Source organism: Ascaphus truei, chromosome 5 (assembly GCF_040206685.1).
Source record: "Ascaphus truei isolate aAscTru1 chromosome 5, aAscTru1.hap1, whole genome shotgun sequence".
Classification (NCBI taxonomy): Eukaryota; Metazoa; Chordata; class Amphibia; order Anura; family Ascaphidae; genus Ascaphus; species Ascaphus truei.
This window is the reverse complement of record NC_134487.1, coordinates 95695995-95715154: the sequence shown is the minus strand read 5'-3', so window position 1 is coordinate 95715154 and position 19160 is coordinate 95695995. Positions and strand designations below refer to the sequence as shown.

Sequence of the window (19160 nt, the reverse complement as noted above, 5' to 3'; positions counted from 1 at the left end):
TGATTAACTGTATCAAAAGCCTTTGCAAAATCTAGGAATACTGCACCAGTGAGTGCAGTATTGGATATGGAGTTTCTTACACACTATCATAATTGTTTGTAATGTTTGTCCCTACCTCTTTATTAATTTTAATTTACAACTCTTCTCCCCCGCTGCACCCCTCACCCCCCATCACACTGCTGATGTAGATCTGGTCAAGCATGCTCTCCACATTTCTCAGTATCCCTTATCGCCCTGTCTATTTACCATCCCCTTTGCAATATATTCTCCACATCTCCTGTCTTAAATTGTTGTCTTGCTTTTTTGCATTAAGCTCATGGAATCTTTGTAAATCAGTATTGCTGACTTGCGAAATCTTGAAAGCTTGTCTTATAATATCTATTGTTTATAGAGTTACCAGGTGGTTTCTCCAAAAATACTGGACACAATGGTGAAAGGTGCGACCGACCGACCGACCAACCGACCCACACCTCTCTCTCTACTTCATGCTGTTTCCTCCTCTCCTTGGCCCCACCCGTAGGTTCCCGACACCATCTCATCATTGGCTGAAATACCCAGCAGCAGCCAATCAGGATGGAGGAAGCTGCCCAGCCCCCTAGCAACAGTCCTGCTCTGGGAAATCCTGCCCTCCCCCCCCCCACCCCCAAGTCATTCAGGTTACTATGTCCAACAAGCTCCTCACCCCTACCACATGCAGCACTTATCATCTGAGATCTGACTCCAAAAGACTGTTCATGGTCCCAAGGCTCAACAAAGTATCCGGCCACTCCTCCTTCCCTTACCGTGCACCCCAAAACTGGAACAACCTACCGGACACTCTCACAGCCACCACCAGTTTAAGTTCTTTCAAAGCTAAAGCTGCCTCACATTTTAACCTGGTCTGTAACTGTTATATACACCTATTATATATATTATCTTTAACTGTGTCTTGTATATAATGTATACCCTGTTCACTTATGTAACTGTATTTGTAACCATGTATTATTTGTCATCTTAACTCTATGCCCAGGACATACTTAAAAACGAGAGGTAACTGTCAATGTATTACTTCCTGGTAAAACATTTTACAAATAAATAAATGTCCAGAGAGGTAATACCGGACATATACATGCCCAGTATTACCTCTCATTTTTTACTGAACTGTGCCCAAGTAAGGACAGTTCAGTTCAATACTGGGCACCTGGCAACCCTAAATTTGTTAATACAAATAAAAAAGGTATCACCTAATACTGAAGGACTCATTTATTCTGCACTATCGCAACTGGACTAACACGGCTATTTATACTTAATTCATGAAGACTACCACAAAAGTAATGGATTCTGACGGTCTATGAAACAGCTTGAGAACCATTTCAATGATGCTACAAAACATGCTAGCATTATATACGAAACTAAGCTGCCATTATTGTGGTCTTCTGCTTTATACCAAATATAATCCCACAATTATAAAAAGTGAAACATTTGTTCTACCCTCTCGGGCTAAAAACGTGTTCTATTTCTAATGCCTGCTAATTTAAGATATATAGATCTAATCAGAGCTTTCAAATGTTGGCAGGTATGATCATAGTGTCAATCCCTTTTAAATTAGTGTCAATCCCTTTTAAACCAAACTCAAAATGCCCTAACATATTGGGCAAATTCGTCTTTTCTAAGAAAAATCACAATTCATAAAATGTTCCCATTACTTGCTGCCAGCAAACAACTATGCATCATATTCGTATACCGCGGATTCCCAGGTTACATCAAATGCATGGGACTTTCCTACCCGGAAAATAAACAGGACTACTGACAGCACGCATCAAAACATAGTGTGACCTGTCCTAACACGGACAGTCAGAGACAAATAAGAGAGATCGCCCACTTGGCAGTTAGGGTTCTTATAGAGGAGAAATTGATACACTTTGAGCCTTAATAATAATAATAATATGCATTCTGTCTCACTGCCCTGAGTACAGAGGCCGCACTGTCTCAGACAAGCTCTGCCTCCCTCATATAAACACAGGCTGACTCATTCACTGTCACGCGCCTTCACTGACGCATCCTGCGACTGGAGTGACGCCTCGTGCGCATGCGCGAGCTGAAAGCCTGTGTTTTCGTTGGACACGCGAGGATCGCGACGTCATCATAAACACTCGTAGGCAAGATGGCGGCTCCTGGCCCCGGAAAGGTAACGGAAACAGGAGTTAGGCGGCACGGAGGGACACGTCAGCGGGTCGGGCCGCCCGGCTGGGGGACGGGGCCCCGCGGCTGTGGTGTGGGGAGGGGGGAGTATGTACACGTCAAGGGTTGTTTGATTGTGTGTACATAAGGTTGATGGCAGTTTGTATGTATATATAAAATTATGCACACACTCGTGCGTGTTAAATAGTTATATAAACATACGTGTGTACAGTATATATATATATTTTTTTGTTTGTGTTTGTTTGTTTTTTTACACAAACACCAAATTCAGGCATGTGTATACATAGCTATGGATATTTGTGTGTGTACTATCTCATGCATTGTGCTTTTATTTAGGTCTGTGTATCAAAGCTCATTTTTAATTAAAATTGAATCAAAGACACTTCTTTTTCTTGCGTCCCTGTTTGTGTGATTTGAGGAGTGTCGACACAAGACTCCCCGTGTCAAATGTAATGGACTTGATTATAAAAATATATGTATGTATGGATATCTGTACTGTGTTAGCTGAGCTTAATAATCAAAAATGAATAGACAATACCATTCTGTGGCTAAATGCTTTTATTTGTGCGAGCTTTCGGGATACACTGATCTCTTCCGGCAGTGTTACAATGAATGAAGCTAAAAAAGGGTTTTTACTTTAAAACAGTGCATCTTGGAATGTGATCCGTGATTGAAGCTTATCCCTTCCCCCCTGTGCAGTATGCGTTTTATGACTAGATGTTAAATGGTCCGTGTGTGTGTGTGTGTGTGTGTGTGTGTGTGTGTGTATGTAAATATAAATTTATGCAGCGCTTTACAAAAGGTGTGTATGGAGAGGATGTGATAGGTGTGGAAATGTAAGAGGGTGTTGCATAACTAAGTGTGTGTAGATACTATGTGGTCCCTATTGGTATATAGGGATGGAATTGCATTGTGTATTTGTATGTGCAGGAGACAGCTGTGTGTGCATTCATATAGCGCAGTATGTAAAGACATGGCCTTTAGCACTCATGGGAAGAGAGTTCACTTGTCAGTAATGACTCATGAAACTTCGGTCTCTGTTTCGGTTTAGGCCACCGCTAAGTGTTCCGAACAGTTGCATACATTTGTATTCATGCAACCGGGGTTGAAGCAGGGGGCTCCTGCTTCCTGAGCTACCTCTGTCGGGAGTGCCTGTAGTTGCTCTGGCGGAGCTAGGTGGAGCTTAAAGCTCCTGCGTCACATGGGCTAATAGGAAGTCGAACCTGATGACATCATCGCTTCCTATTGGCCCACAGTGCTTTGGTGGAGCTTTGGAACTCCACCATATCGTGAACCCTTCTAGCCAAGGGCAGTGGTTACCTGCACGCCTATGGAGGTATCTCCGGAAGCAGTAGGTCCCAAAGCTGAAATTAATGGGGTCTAGGTCCAGAGACCCCCTGCTTTAATCAATGTAAAAAATGGCATGGATTGACACTTTTTAAATGACATTACTCCACACTGAGGTCCAGATTTCCACAGCAATAAATATATTCGTTTAAATATATCAACCCTTATCAATTAACTGCTGCATGAAGGCCTCCCAAAGGATCTTCTATGCACTGCGGTTGCAAAATGCGCCTCTTCACTTTGCTCCAACACATTTTTCTGATTTTAATCCTCCCATCTTGCTTATGGTTATCTTACTCTTTTAATCTCTCTTGGATTCCAGTCCAGGACATTTTTTGTCCAATGATGGTCATTTCCTCTTTCCTTATATCTGGCCTACTGGTTGAATACACTGGTTGAAAATTTTCCTCTTAAGGCACAGTTAAAGGCTCAATTGAAATATTGTCTTCCGAATGCGCTCCATTCCATCTTCATTCTCATATTGATTTAATTCAAAAAGTTTCTTGTCCATTGTTCTTTGCTGGCCAAGGTAGACCTAGTCTTCGACTTCTTGTTCCATATATTTTTTTTTTTTTTTTATCTTTTGAATGGAAGTCTTGTAATATGCCTATATATTGTACATGTGCACACACTGTTTAACCTTGCTCATGCTGAAGGTTTACAAAAACTGTTAGTCCATGCTGAGCGCGATCAAACACATTGCGGTCTATGGTAACATCCACAGTGCGTACACGCGCGTCGGCATGGCTGGTTTTTCATGAGACAAAGGTGTGTTTTTTACTTTGTCTCGCGACGGCCTGGTCACATGAGCGGTTCACCTAATGTAGCGAACCAGCTTCATGACATCAGCCACGCCTCCCCATCGTGAGGATCTGTAGTCCACAGATCACTCAGCTGACAGGTTTGCGCCTGCACCATGGACTCGGCCTTAGAATCACTCAATACCACTTTTGTGGTGCTGAGTCTTCACAACAGTTTTAGGTGCTTTAGAATGGATAAATGCAATGGTCTCCTAACAGGTTAAGGTTCAGCTCCTATGTGTTATCATTGAGGTTTCCGTAAGGTGTTTCTAATTTATTGCTATTTTTGGTGATGTGTGGCCCAAACAGATTTTTCAAATGCTCAGAACTGTACTACTTTTACTGGCTATAATAGAAGTTGATAACTGTTACAATGTGGATAAAACGGTGTCTGCATACAGCATCTTATTGATGATATCACTATATTATCAAGAGTGAAATCTGTTTTCTGGACTGTTTTCCAGTTGTGAGAGCCTGTAATCCGATTTATAGGGATCTCTACTAGCAAGACCAGTGTTGAAACTGTAATGTTCTTGCTGAACTGGTCTTGACCACTGCTTTCAGGGCTGGTTTGGCAGCAGGGACCTTTTTGCGCAGTTCAACCTCTATTTCTGTGTCTCTGTTGTGACATTTTAGGCAGAATTCCTTTTGCGAACTTTCTTTTGACACACCTTGGGGAGAAGGCAAACTGCCAAAGTAATCAGATTGCTATGTGAAGGACATTCTATTATGAAATGTAACAGTTGAATGCCTCAGGAAACTGGTCTATCTGGCCTGATATCTACAGAATATTCAAACTGAAACTTTTCACCTGACATTGTGAAACTCACTTGTAGATCAAAGTTGTCAGTTTCGGAACAGATTGATATCCACATTGTTTACCTATATAGAAACGAAAAATAGATGCAGTCCCAATCATATTCTACAATTTTGTTAAAGATATGTTTTTTCTAAAATCATCCATGTGTTTCTCCACGGGTACTGCAAGTATTCATACATTTTCATGGGGATGCATTTATTTAATTCAGACTGATCAAGCTGCTCAGTTACAGAAATGTAAGGCCTGGGACATAGTAAAGACTTTGGTGCTGCTCCTCGCTCTTGCTTGCTGCTGCTGCTGCTCGCTCTACCAGGAGCTTTTTGCTGTCCTGGCAGAGGAGACAGCAAGCGCGCTTGGGAGGCGGGTATCACTGTGTGTGTGTGTGTGTGTCATTTGGTAGCTGTCAGTGTGTGTGTGATTGGGTGTGTGTGTCACTTTGAAGTGGTCTGTGTGTTTGTGTGTCACTAGGGAACCTGTGTGTGTGTGTGTGTGTGTGTGTGTGTGTGTATACTATATAATATTTTAAAAATAAAACAAAAACGTGAGAATAAATTATTTATTAACATTGTGCAACTTTGATAAATATGTACATACACATACAACACATTTTATATATATATATATATATATATATATATATATATATATATATATATATATATATATATATATATATATATATATATATATATATATATATACTCACACTCACACTCACACACACACTCCCCCCCCCCCCTCTGTGCTGCCTCTACTCTGTCTGGTGGCTCTGACACAGTAGTAAAAATGCCAGATGCAGCCCCATTGGATGGGAGCGGTCACGTGACCGCTCATCCTCTCCCCCAAGCGGCAAAATTTAAAACCTGCCTGTCTCTTCTGATTTTCTCAGCCTCCGCACGCATCAGCAAGCATGCGGAGGGAGGAACTATAGCCGCGCTGATTACAGATGCAGGGGATTTGTGCATCTGTTCAGCCCACCTCAGCGACGCTGATTTTACTATGTCCTAGGCCTAAGTGTCTTTTCATGCCATTGTACAGTGATTCCTAAAGGAGGTTGTGAGGTGTCTCCAAGAGGTTTACCCAAAATATATGTAATTTTGGATACCAGGTAGTATAGCGGCTCAACAGTGTGGGGACTGCGCTCTTGGTAAGGTCCAAAACTGCACCTTGGGTGGTGTAGCTGTCAATTTCAGCAGGAGCGTTCAACATTGCTCCTCACAATGCTTTGCATCCACAGCTGTGGTACTTTTCGGGGTGTGACTTTGGTAGCCCCCTCAGTAATTGACCGCTATACCAGCCCTGCTGTCTGCACACACTGAGGTGCAGTATGTGGCCTTAGTAAGCGTGTGTTGGCTGCATGAGCTCGGGGCCCTATATTACCTGGGATCAATCAAACATTTTTTTTATTATTAGCAATAGTCCGATAAGCAGACGAAACAATTTTCAAATTGAGTGCTAGCAGAATACATGTTTTGTAGCAGGGAGTGTTCAATGTAATAATGTTTTGGGAACCATCCCCATAGTACATATATTTAAAAAAAACCAAAAAAAACAATTACAAATACAATTATGTAACTAGTGTGGGAGCAGTAATGTCAATGTGTATCTATTACTCACACATCCCTGTTCTGTTTTGCGTTGCTGTAAGCTCATCCTGCACCCTTGATGACGGGGAGATGAGCGCGGCTCGCACCGATTGGCTCTGGATAATAGCAGGGCTGAAGCAGCGAGTCATACATGATCAGTTGCCTCTTTAGGCAACCATACACGCTATTTTATCGTGTGGTTTTGTATTTTCTGAGGAAAACTTGTACATCTTTTGCTCTCTTCTGGGGTTGTCCACCCCTTTTTGAAATCATAGACTACAAAGGGATTTATAGCTAATTAGATTGAGATATGTATATTATACCAATGAATTACAGTACGCAAGTTGTCAAACGTTACAGGATATAGAGTAGTTAAAAGATTTTATGCTGTACAGTATTTGCATATTGCAGGAGAAAATACTATATAAATTCGATACTAGAGAATTTTCCCCTTTTCTTTGGAGAAAGAATGATCTTGAAAATAATTAGTTACTCAACTCAAAAAGCTGATTTACAACCCGTTCATAATGAAAAGTTATGATAAAGGGGGGTCTAGCACATTTTGGTCGTGGGAGAGAGATATATACACCAGGTTTAATTTCATGAGAAGATTTGATTAGTGGACTGGTAGTAGCTATGAGAAATGTATCCTCAGTCTCTCTCCAGGAAATGTTACTGACCTTCATGAATCTCCTCATGGCGCAGGGCATCATTTGTATGACTCGATAACAGGTAGCTGCCTAAGGCTGCGGCCCCGCACGCGCTGGCGCTCAAAGCATGCATGGCGGGTGTTCTGCGTCTGCGCCGGGGGGGAGGGGGGGGAGGGAGGGAGGGGCGGCATTGCAGAATATTGAGCGAGCGGGTAAGCATAAATTTTTTATTTACTTAAGCGCATCGCGTGTGCCCGCGCATTGCGTAAGCGGGGACTTGTGTGTATATATATATATATATGTGTATATGTATGTATGTATATATATGTATATATATATATATATATATATATATATATATATATATATATATATATATATATATATATATATATATATATATATATATATATACAGTATATAGTCACCTCGCCAAGCACCGCTCGCTCAGCGCTAGTGGGGCCGCAGCCTTAAGTGTTTATTCAGATGCTACAAAACAATTCTCTTTCTGCAAAGTTTCAATATAATTAGGGAAAATGTGTTGCAGGTCTACACCTGAATTTATTTTCTAATCTAGACATTAACCAAAACGGAAAACAAAAGTGACAATGGCTCATTTTAAGTGGCTGGAAACTAAGGGAAATGGGGAAGATTGTTTCAGTTGCTTGTGAACATTACTCCATCCTTTTGGTATTCATTGTACTGGGGTAATTTCTTGTAACTTCGGTGAAAGTAACTGGAGAAGGGAACTTGCTGTCACCTGCTATGCAGTGGGCAATTTGAACTTCTCTTCTAGATATGAATTGTTCTTTATTATAAAATGTCAAATTGCACTCCAACTTCCTGCCAGATAGTGATGTGAGGTAGCAACAATGGCCATCTATGTTCAATTATAGCTAGACTCACAAGGCCTGTGCCCTAGCAGCTCTCTGTACCAGCTAAAGATGTCATATTATGCTATTACCAACTTGCTCCTCTCCTCGCTAGTCCTTTATCTCATGCAGTATACTATACTGTGCCTCTTGAACCATGAGTGTGCAAATGAAATTGCATGCAGTTATTACAAATCTGCTATTACTGTGGTGTTCAGTGTTTGTGTAAAAAAACGTATCCAAAATCCCAGGCCACCACCTTGTGGTCAACTGGAAAATGTCAGTAATCGTTGCTTTTTGCGATGAGGGATGTGTGGTTTTCTGTCTGGCTTATACTGCAATTTATACATTAAACCCATAAAATAGCTATCTAATCCGTATGGTGGTGTTGCTAGAAGTTGCACAGAGTAACTTTTGAAATCTGCCTCCAGTTGAAGTCTAAACCCAGTGCCCATCATGGTGTTGTGCTGACCCTTTGTAAACGGTTATTAAGGGGGCAAGTGCAAATAGTCTGTTAGCCACAAAGTCCATTAGGCTTATATGACCCTTGTGGCCTATTTGTCTACCAGGGGATCTGTTTTCACTATAGCCCCTATTGGATATGCTGTGATGCAGTCTCCCATGTGCTGGGGAAGATTTTACTCAGCAGCTGAACTCTTCGCCAGCATGGGGACGGCAGCTTCACAGCATTGTGAATACGGCTTCTGCCAGAAGTCAGGAGGAAGTTGTGGGAAGAGTAATGTACCGGGGAAGGCGTGGGAGGGGAAAGATGACCCGAGTGCCAAGAGGATGTGTGGAGCAAAGAAGTGACGAGTGTCACATATTGTATGGGCCTTTTGCTTTTCAAGTCTACTACTTTTGAATAGTCCATTGTAATGATTTAGAGCTCTATTATCATTTTTAATGCACCCATAGCTGGTGAAATGGGTAAAAAAGAATGCTGCCAGTTTAACATCTGGTTAAAATATAGAAAATAAGACGTAAGGGCTCCTTTCAATAGCAAACTGAGGGAAGAAGTAATTGCAAGAAGTGCATTTGATGGCTGTGCATCTAACTGTAATTCTCAAACGCTATTTGACATTAACCATTAGCTTTATTAAGAATAGAATAGTGAGCATCCATGTATATATTGTTTATACCACCAACCTTGTATACACGCTTTACATGTACTTTACACGCTTTACTGTGGGTAGTACAGGGTTCAACAAATATTAGCATAAACGATAGGAAATAATCTCTGCTTAGAGTTGTGCTAGCAGTAGCACAAAGCATTAGGCTGGATATATAGTGCGGGCGCATGCTATGCGGCAGTTTTAGTTGGTTGAGGTGAGTCGGCCATTTTATAATGGTGCCACGCGCATGGCAGGGAGCTTGAAGTGGACCGACGAGGGAGAAGATGAAGAAATGAATGATTTTGCGCTGCTACCAGCGCTGTAGTGTGTGCGTGTGCGTGTGCGTGTGTGTCAAAGTTAAATAAATAAAAAATATTTTTATTACAACTTTTTTAATTTAAAAAATATTATTTCATACATAATTCACAATCTCTAGACACACATATTCAGACACAAACACACACACACATTACCTTCTCTCACAGCATACACACGAAAAGCATGCGGCACGTGCACGACCGCACACAGTATAGAACGGCCCTTAGTCTGAGCTCAGACAGGCTGCTACACTACCGCACATCCGCGTTTGCGCCTCTCTCTGCTGGGCTATGTGGGCTCATCCCCAGCAGACAAATGACGCGATTGGAGGCGGGACATTAATAAAAAAAATTTAAAAATGAAACAAAGTGTTTGTGATTGGCGAAATACACGTGACACGGCTGCTGCGTGAAATTACAACTTCAGTTGTCTCCAAGTGCAGCCGCGTCAACGCTGTACTTCGCCGCCGGGCGTCGTTTTTAGTTTGAAAAGTCCCACAGAAAAACAGAGTGACTAACGTGCGCGCACGTCGCATCGCAGCCTGTCTGAACGAGGCCCTAGGATGTAAATGTACTGGTATGTTGATTGCTTTGGTAATGGAACATTATCTTTTGACTTACAGGTAGTCTATGAGCAGGAAGGGGTGTTCATACATTCATCTTGTGGAAGAATTGAAAAGCCAGACAGTTTAATTCCTGGAACACTACGTGTGATAGAAAAGGTATTATTGAATTACATTTTTTTTATTTGCAATTGCAGTTTTTCTTAGAAGCTACACATTCAAAAGAAGTTTAACCTCCACATAGCCCTTACTTATAATTTAAATGTTTGCATTTGCTTAACTTCTATTAATTTGTTTTGTAATTTATTTTATTAATTTCTCATTATTGCACAAGAAGTTGTGAATTTTATTGACCTGTATACACACTTCACTTAAAAAAAGTATCTTTATTCAAAGTTATTGGTCCTTTTGCTGTGAAGTATCTTAAACAACAATACAAAAGTCCTATCAGTCTGAGATCTTGTATTCATGGAAATGTGCCAGTAGGTTGCATTTCATTGTTTAGCTTAGTTCACTTTTTAGAGCAGCATTACAGTTATCGTCTGGTTAAAATTACGAGCATGGTGGAGGTTCAAAATGCAAGTTGAAAACTTCACATCCAACCGTTAGATTATACTTTGCTTGCTTTTCAGGATGTTGAAGCCATAGTAGACTGGAGACCTCTGGAAGAAACTTTGGATTCATCAAATATTCTTTGTGCTGTGAAGGTATGTATTTAGTTCCAAAATCTATGTTGTACTGAGTTCAGAACTTCTGAAGTTGACTAAAGTGGGATTTAAACCTGCCCTACAAGCATTAGAGGCAGGGCATGTATTCGTAAAAATGTTTGATTTTTATAGTTGAAATTCCCAATTCGATTGTGTGAATGTGATATAATTAAATTAAAAAAAATGTAGTTGCTAAATTACTTTTGAGACGTATACATCATTTTAAGTCACAAAACATTGTCTTCACATGATAAATAGGCAAAATGTAATTTTAAAGATGACATACATCCAAAAACTGTGCAAAGCAATGTACAGAAAAATGATGCGTGTGTTACATAGTTATACAACATCAAAGTGCTGCGAAAGAGAAATAGCAGTTACAAATACGTGTGTTTTTATATCATTTTGAGATAAGAATTAGCTGCTGAGTTACTAGGAGAGTTTAATTTGTTTATATTTAAAATAAATCTGCATACTGGTTGTAATTAAACTCTAGGGTAATTGGACTAGTCAGCATTGTTGGTCATAGAATAAAATAATACAATTTTAACATGCTAAGGATCTTGGAACCCAATATCATTTAGCCCGTATTGGACACTTTCATTGCAAATTGTTTAGAGTGAGTAGTTCTTTATTTAAGACGCATGCAGTGGATGTGTAGTACTCGTAATAGGTCCAAATCTGCTTGCATGTAATTTGTAATTATATTATATGGTACAATTTACACAGATTTGTCGTAGGTTGAGCTTTTAAAATCTGAGATCCTACATGTGCACTTAAAGTGCACAGAGGAAAGAAGGAAGCAAGAGTCATCAAGTTCTGGATTAGTGTACATTTGCAATGTTTGACAAAATGCACAGTTGGCTATTCTGATACAGTGTCTTTACCTAACATGTCTTGTGTTCTTTTTGTAGGACTCCAGTTCTGTTGTAGAGTGGACTCAGGCTCCAAACGAGAAAGTTGTCCGTGGGTCAGAGCATCAGAGCAGTTATGAAGCAGAGTGGGACATGGTCAATACAGTTTCTTTCAAAAAGAAGCAATATACGAATGGAGGTCTGTATTAAGAAACACCATAAAACCCTATTTAAAGTGGTATTTTTAGTAGTGCTCTCTTTTCTCTATATACTGTGCTGCCAACTCAATCAGATTATCACCTGCATTGTTGTTTGGGTGTTGATCCAAGGCAGAGGTGATTTTTCAATAAAAAATGGAAGGTAGCTTGAAAGTAATGGTCCATAATGTTTGAGGGAATTGGTATAATATAAGTTACACAAAGGGCAAAGGCAGATTCATTTTTAATATAAAAAAAACTAAAACATTTTTTAGTTGGTTGAATCTTACAATCTTGTGGCTTTTAAAAAGACTCCTTATTTAACGCTCCTAGAAAATTCATTTCTCCTATGTGTTTTGTGTGGTGCTTCTTAGAGATATAGAATGAAAATGTCCTAATACAGGCATACCCCGCTTTAACATACGCAATGGGACCGGAGCATGTATGTAAAGTGAAAATGTACTTAAAGTGAAGCACTATTTTTTTTCCACTTTACGATGCATGTACTGTACTGCAGACATCATATATATGCATAACTAATGTAAATAATGCATTTGTAACCAAAATAAATACAGTAGGCTTTATAGAAAGAAAATCTTTAATGTCAGCTAATTTTTTCTTACTAGTGCCCCCACAAAATACATACCAAAAAAACCCATCCCTCTAAATACATGTAACCCCACCCCGCCAATACATATTAAAAATGCCCCCGCCAATACATATTAAAAATGCCCCCGCCAATACATTTTTAAAAGACCCACACCGCCTCAATACATTTTTAAAAGACCCCCCTCCCCCCCTATAAATATTTAAAAAAAATCAGGCCGCACGGGTAAAATCATATCTCCTCCAGCACCCCTCATATTACCCTCCCATGCATCTCCCTCATATCACCCCCCCCTGCATCTCCCTCATATCACCCCCCCTGCATCTCCCTCATATCACCCCCCCTGCATCTCCCTCATATCACCTCCCCCTGCATCTCCCTCATATCACCTCCCCCTGCATCTCCCTCATATCACCTCCCCCTGCATCTCCCTCATATCACCTCCCCCTGCATCTCCCTCATATCACCTCCCCCTGCATCTCCCTCATATCACCTCCCCCTGCATCTCCCTCATATCACCTCCCCCTGCATCTCCCTCATATCACCTCCCCCTGCATCTCCCTCATATCACCTCCCCCTGCATCTCCCTCATATCACCCCCCCCTGCATCTCCCTCATATCAACCCCCCCTGCATCTCCCTCATATCACCCCCCCTGCATCTCCCTCATATCACCCCCTCTGCATCTCCCTCATATCACTTCCCACCTGCATCTCCCTCATATCACTTCCCACCTGCATCTCCCTCACACATCACCCCCCACCTGCATGTACCTCACATCACCACCCACCTGCATGTCTCACATCCCCCCCCCCACCTGCATGTACCTCACATCACCCCCCACCTGCATGTCCCTCACACATCACCCCCCACCTGCATGTCTCACATCCCTCCCCCACCCACCTGCATGTACCTCACATCACCCCCCACCTCCATGTCCCTCACACATCACCCCCCTCCTCCATGTCTCACATCCCCCCCCCACCTGCATGTACCTCACATCACCCCCCACTTGCATGTCCCTCACATCACCCCCCCCCCCCGATGTCCCTCACATCACCCCCCCACCCCATGTTCCTCATATCACCCCCCCATGTCCCTCACATCACACCACCCCCTGCATGTCCCTCCTCCCTTTCTTTCCCTACCTCAAGCAGCGTGCAGGTTGCGGGCGGCAGAATCATGGCAGTCAGAGGCGGCACACGCACGCTAGAGCGCGGCTCTGAGCGGGCTCGGGGGAGTGATCGGAAGAACCGAGGGGGGAGTAATCGGAAGAACCGGGGGGGGCTCGGGGGAGTGATCGGAAGAACCGAGGGGGGGTGGAGTAATCGGAAGAACCGGGGGGGCTCGGGGGAGTGATCGGAAGAACCGAGGGGGGGGGGAGTAATCGGAAGAACCGGGGGGGTGGGGGGAGTGACGGGAAGAACCGGTGGGGGGGTGAACGGAATAGCCAGGGAGAGGGTAAGGTGATTGGAAGAGCCGGGGAGAGGATGAACCGGGGAACAGAAGAGCTGGGGGAGCCGGGGAACGGAAGGGCTGGGGGAGCCAGGTGAAGGAAGAGCCGGGGAGAGGAAGAGAGGGCACACCGCCACAGCACGCACACGCCGCCCCCTGGTGTCCGTACTCGCGAAGCACGCGTACGTACACAGGGGGTAAGGTGCAATTAAAACAAAAATGTACGTACTTGCGAGTGTACGTAAAGCGAGTGTATGTAAAACGGGGTATGCCTGTACTTCATTCACCTTGGCGCTTTACTCTGTATCCTTCAAGTCCTCTTAGTTTGAGAAAAAGTTTGTTAACCCCAATGGTAATTACGTAAATTCCATAGTTTTTCCTGATAACCTTCTTGAATAAAACCAGTCTTTTCTTAAATATCCAATAGGGTTTATATGAACCAATTTTATGTCTTTTGAAACAAAATGATGTTTGAATTAGACAAACAATGAGTAATTAAGAGTCAGGTTGTGTGCAAAGTAAGTGAAACCCTGGTTTTATCAGCTAAATTAAGGTGGATAATTAGAATCAGGTGTTTAAATAATTAGGTAGATCTTCAGGTGTGAGTTTAGGAGGGCCCACCCTATATAAAGATCAGAAACGTGGTGAGTTTGGTCTTCACAATACAGGTATGTGGAAACACATCATGCCACGATCAAAAGAAATCTCTGAGGACCTCAGAAAAGCAACCAAGAAAAAAAGCACAGGTGCGCACCAAGGTAAGGGTATAATAATGTAATATAACAATAATGTAAAAACTTACATATAATTAAAACTTAGTTCATCTCCAGGTCTGAACGATATCCTCATCTGTTAGGCTCCACTGTAGATCAGGCAGGGGGGGGGGCTGAATCCAATTCCTTACAGGTAACAGTCCCGTGCGCTGGGGCTGGCTCTGTAGCACTCACTGCAGTCTCACCTCCGTGTGTATCGGCGTAGTGTGTGACGAAGTGCGCATGCGTGGAAAAGAAGCCCCCTATAGCCGTCCGTGGATGCCAGTCCGTTTGAGTAATCGCGACCGGAATGAAAACACTTGAGTGTATACCAGCCACCAAGATTAAGGTAAGCTGGTTACACAATTCGCGACGTGTTTCGTATAACTGGTATACTTAATCAGGCGATAACTTGGGCACCTATGAGGGGTCTTATATATGTCAATCACGCTACATCATTGGTTGTTTTTGATGTAAAGTAATTTTGTTTCCGCATTTTCGGACAGATTTTGCACTTGTGCTGGGTTTAAAACGGAACCACCGATGTAATAAGTGCAAAATCTGTCCGAAAATGCGGAAACAAAATTACTTTACATCAAAAATGACAGATTTCAAATATGAAATTAATAATTACATTGATTGTCTAACAACATATGTAATATATATATATAGCAATGTGGATGCGGTCTACAATATGTAGGCCGCACCAAACGCCATCTTAAATTGCGTATTATGGAACATCTAAGAAATATTGTCAATATTCCTAAATTGTTGGCTTCGGCTAAACTGCTCACACATCTTTTGTCTCATTTCAGAGATGTTCACCAATGTAGCACTACAGGAGTCAAATATATGGGTATTGAACATATAGTAACCAACATTAGAGCTTGTGATAAAGATCTTCAAATTGCCAAAAGGGAGCAGTTCTGGATATTCACCCTTCAAACTAAATTTCCTGGGGGGTTAAATGATTATGTAGAACTGACTCCATTTTTGAGGTGAACGTTCCAGCAAAATAGCTCTTTATATATTTTGAATCTGTCATTCACTATATGTGTAAACCTTTAGGGGTTTGGATCCTTGGGCGACATTTATGATGTCTCACTTTTTTCTATACCCCCCTCCTGCCCCCCCCTTTTACTTTTTTCTTTTCTTTTCCTCTTCTTTTTTCCCCCTCTTCCCCTCTTTTTTTTTTCTCCCCCCCTTTCCCCCTTTTTTTCCCCTTCCTCCCCCCTTTTCATGTAGTATTCATTAAAGTTTAATGTTTTTGTCATTTATGTTTTTTATATAATTTTTTTTATATGTTGTTCATATTACTATATATGATCATGTTCTTATTAATCTATTCTTACACATGATTACTATGGCCACCTATCAGTGCGACATTATATGTCTATATCTGATTAATTTGGCATTTAATCTTGCCATTAGATCATTACCTTTTCCTATTTAGAAATCAATACCATCAATTTCTATTGAAAGATTATCACCTTACTAATGCAATCATTAAAACTGCAGATTGATTTATGACAATAAAGAGGAGTGTTTAAGATTCATGCATTCACCACTCCCACCTTCATGATTGGTCTGTTTCCTCCTAGGAACAACCAATGATGTAGCGTGATTGACATATATAAGACCCCTCATAGGTGCCCAAGTTATCGCTTGATTAAGTATACCAGTTATACGAAATGCGTCGCGAATTGTGTAACCAGCTTACCTTAATCTTGGTAGCTGGTATACACTCAAGTGTTTTCATTCCGGTCGAGATTACTCAGACGGACAGGCATCCACGGACGGCTATAGGGGGCTTCTTTTCCACGCATGCGCACTTTGTCACACACCACGCCGATACACACGGAGGTGAGACTGCAGTCAGTGCTACAGAGCCAGCCCCTGCGCGCGGGACTGTTACCTGTAAGGAATTGGATTCGGCCCCCCCCCTGCCTGATCTACAGTGGAGCCTAACAGATGAGGATATCGTTCAGACCTGGAGATGAACTAAGTTTTAATTATATGTAAGTTTGTACATTATTGTTATATTACATTATTATACCCTTGGTGCGCACCTGTGCTTTTTTTCTTGGTTGCCTGGTTTTGCTGACGGAGTTCTCCGCCGGGATCCTTCTTTGGAGTGAGGGGAGACACTTCAATTCACAGGAGCTGCAAGAGGAAGGAGAGGAATCAATTTTCTACATTCATAGGAAGCAAGAGCGCAGACTGAACATTCTTTGACCTCAGAAAAGCAGTTGTTGCTCATCAGTTTAGAAAGAGTTACAAAACCATTTTTAAGGATTTGGGGCTCCACCAATCCACTGTCCGACAAATAGGCTACAAATGGAGAAAGTTCAATACCACAGTCACTCTACCCAGGAGTTGTTGTCCTACCAAACTCTCTGCAAGAACAAACCAGCAAATCATCTATGGAGTCACAAAGAACCCCAGAGTAACAGATTTTCTGAATGTCTCCGCTATATCATCCTGGTTGGCCCTCCGCCGACTTAAATGTAACATGTCAAAAACGGAGCTAGGGGTCACACTCGACCCCTCTCTCACATTCTCCTCACATTCAAAATATAGCTAAAACCTGTAATTTCTTTCCACCGCAATATTACAAAGATTTCTTTCCACTGTTGCTCGACTGCTAAAACTCTGACTCAGGCCCTCATTCTCTCCCGTCTTGATTACTGTAACCTCCTGCTGTCCGGCCTTCTTGCCTCTCGTCTGTCTACCCTACAATCTATCCTAAACGCTGCTGCCAGAATCACTCAACTCTTTCCTAAATCTATCTCCGCGTCTCCCCTGCTGAAATCTCCTCACCTGGCGTCCTATCAAATCCTTTATCACACACTCAATTCGCCTGCTTTACACTGTTCTGCTCCTCCTTGCATCCCAGCCCTAATTTCTCACTATACATCATCCCGACTCTTGCGTTCTGCACAATGATTTCTACCCATTTTGTATCTAAAGCCCTTTCCACCTCACTGACTGCCCCACACCTCTGGAATGCCCTTCCCCTCAATATACGACTAGCACCCTCTCTATCCCCACCTTAAAACACACCTGCTTAACGAAGCATACGAGTAGCTCTGTGGCTGATACGTTACACCTCATACATAAACCATGGCACTTTGCAGACGCACTTACCAGAATGCCCTCCTACTGTCTCTGTACGTTCTTCCTACCTAACAAATTAGATTGGAAGCTCTTTGGAGCAGGGACTCCTTTTCCTAAATGATACTTTTATGTCTGTAGCACTTTGTGTTAATTGTATTATTTGTTATTTTCATGATTGTCACGTGTATTACTGCCGATTATGTACATTAATGGCGCTAAATAAAGACATACATACAAGGATCTGCAGGCCACTCTCGCCTTGTCTAATGTGTGTATTAATGACTCAACTATCATAAAAGACTGAACAAGAATGGTGCTCATGGAGGGATAGCCAGGAGTAAACCACTGCTCTCTAAAAAGAATGTTGCTTCTCGTCTGAAGTTCGATAAAGAGCACATAGAAGGTTCACAAGACTTTTGGAACAATGTCCTCTGGACAGTCGAGTCAAAGGTAGAACCTTTTCACCTCACTGAGAAACGTTGCCTGTGTATGTATGTATGTATGTATGTCATGTCAGCGTGTATATAATATTTATCAATTTTATGGTATCTGTTTGAAGATACGAAGATACCATTACTTCTTTTTTTTTTTCTTTTCAAATTTGATCCTAGATGGAACTGCATTTTAAAGAAGCTCCACATGTCTAGAGGTTTTTCATAACCGATATTAGCAGAAAGAACGAGGTAGTGATACTACTTTCATAAATCCTTGTTAAGACTTTATAACTAGAGTACTTTGTTCACACATACAAAGTAGGGGTTGTACAAAAGAGCTACAGTAATAAAATGGTGCATGATTCAATCAGGAAAACCTAAAGACCATCGACATGTACAACTTGGAAACGAGGGGGATGTGATACAAACTTCCAAATAGATTAATGGTTTGAATCGGGTACAGGCGGGAAGCATATTTCAGTGAAAACGAATTGCTAGCCCAAAAGTTCATGCTTTGAAACTTGAGTGGAACTTTAAGAGAAATGCGAGGATATACTTCACAACAGGTGGTGAATTCATGAAATGGCCCTCAAAAAGGGGTTGTAGAGGCTAATACAGTAAGGGAATAAAAGATAAATGCTTGTGTAATTCAATACTATCCTAAATATTAAATAAAATAAACTATACAGTTGAGGTTTCACAGCTATCAAATGTTATGTTTCAGTTTTTGGAGGTGGGCTTTTGGCCTCAAAACACATCTTAAATGGATCTGATTGATTTTAACTTTTTT

The 19160-nt window shown here is 41.7% G+C and overlaps 1 protein-coding gene across 1 annotated transcript in view; it reads left to right on the top strand.

Annotated features, from left to right (window-relative positions):
* The first annotated feature begins 2031 nt into the window (after positions 1-2031).
* The window catches only part of TBC1D15 (TBC1 domain family member 15), a 69493-nt gene continuing 52364 nt past the window's right edge, over positions 2032-19160 (top strand). Inside the window, exons 1-4 of the mRNA XM_075600231.1 lie at positions 2032-2167; positions 10309-10407; positions 10881-10955; positions 11870-12008. Of these exons, the coding sequence (XP_075456346.1) occupies positions 2144-2167; positions 10309-10407; positions 10881-10955; positions 11870-12008 (337 nt within the window). The 5' untranslated portion in view covers positions 2032-2143. The remainder of the gene's footprint in view (positions 2168-10308; positions 10408-10880; positions 10956-11869; positions 12009-19160) is intronic.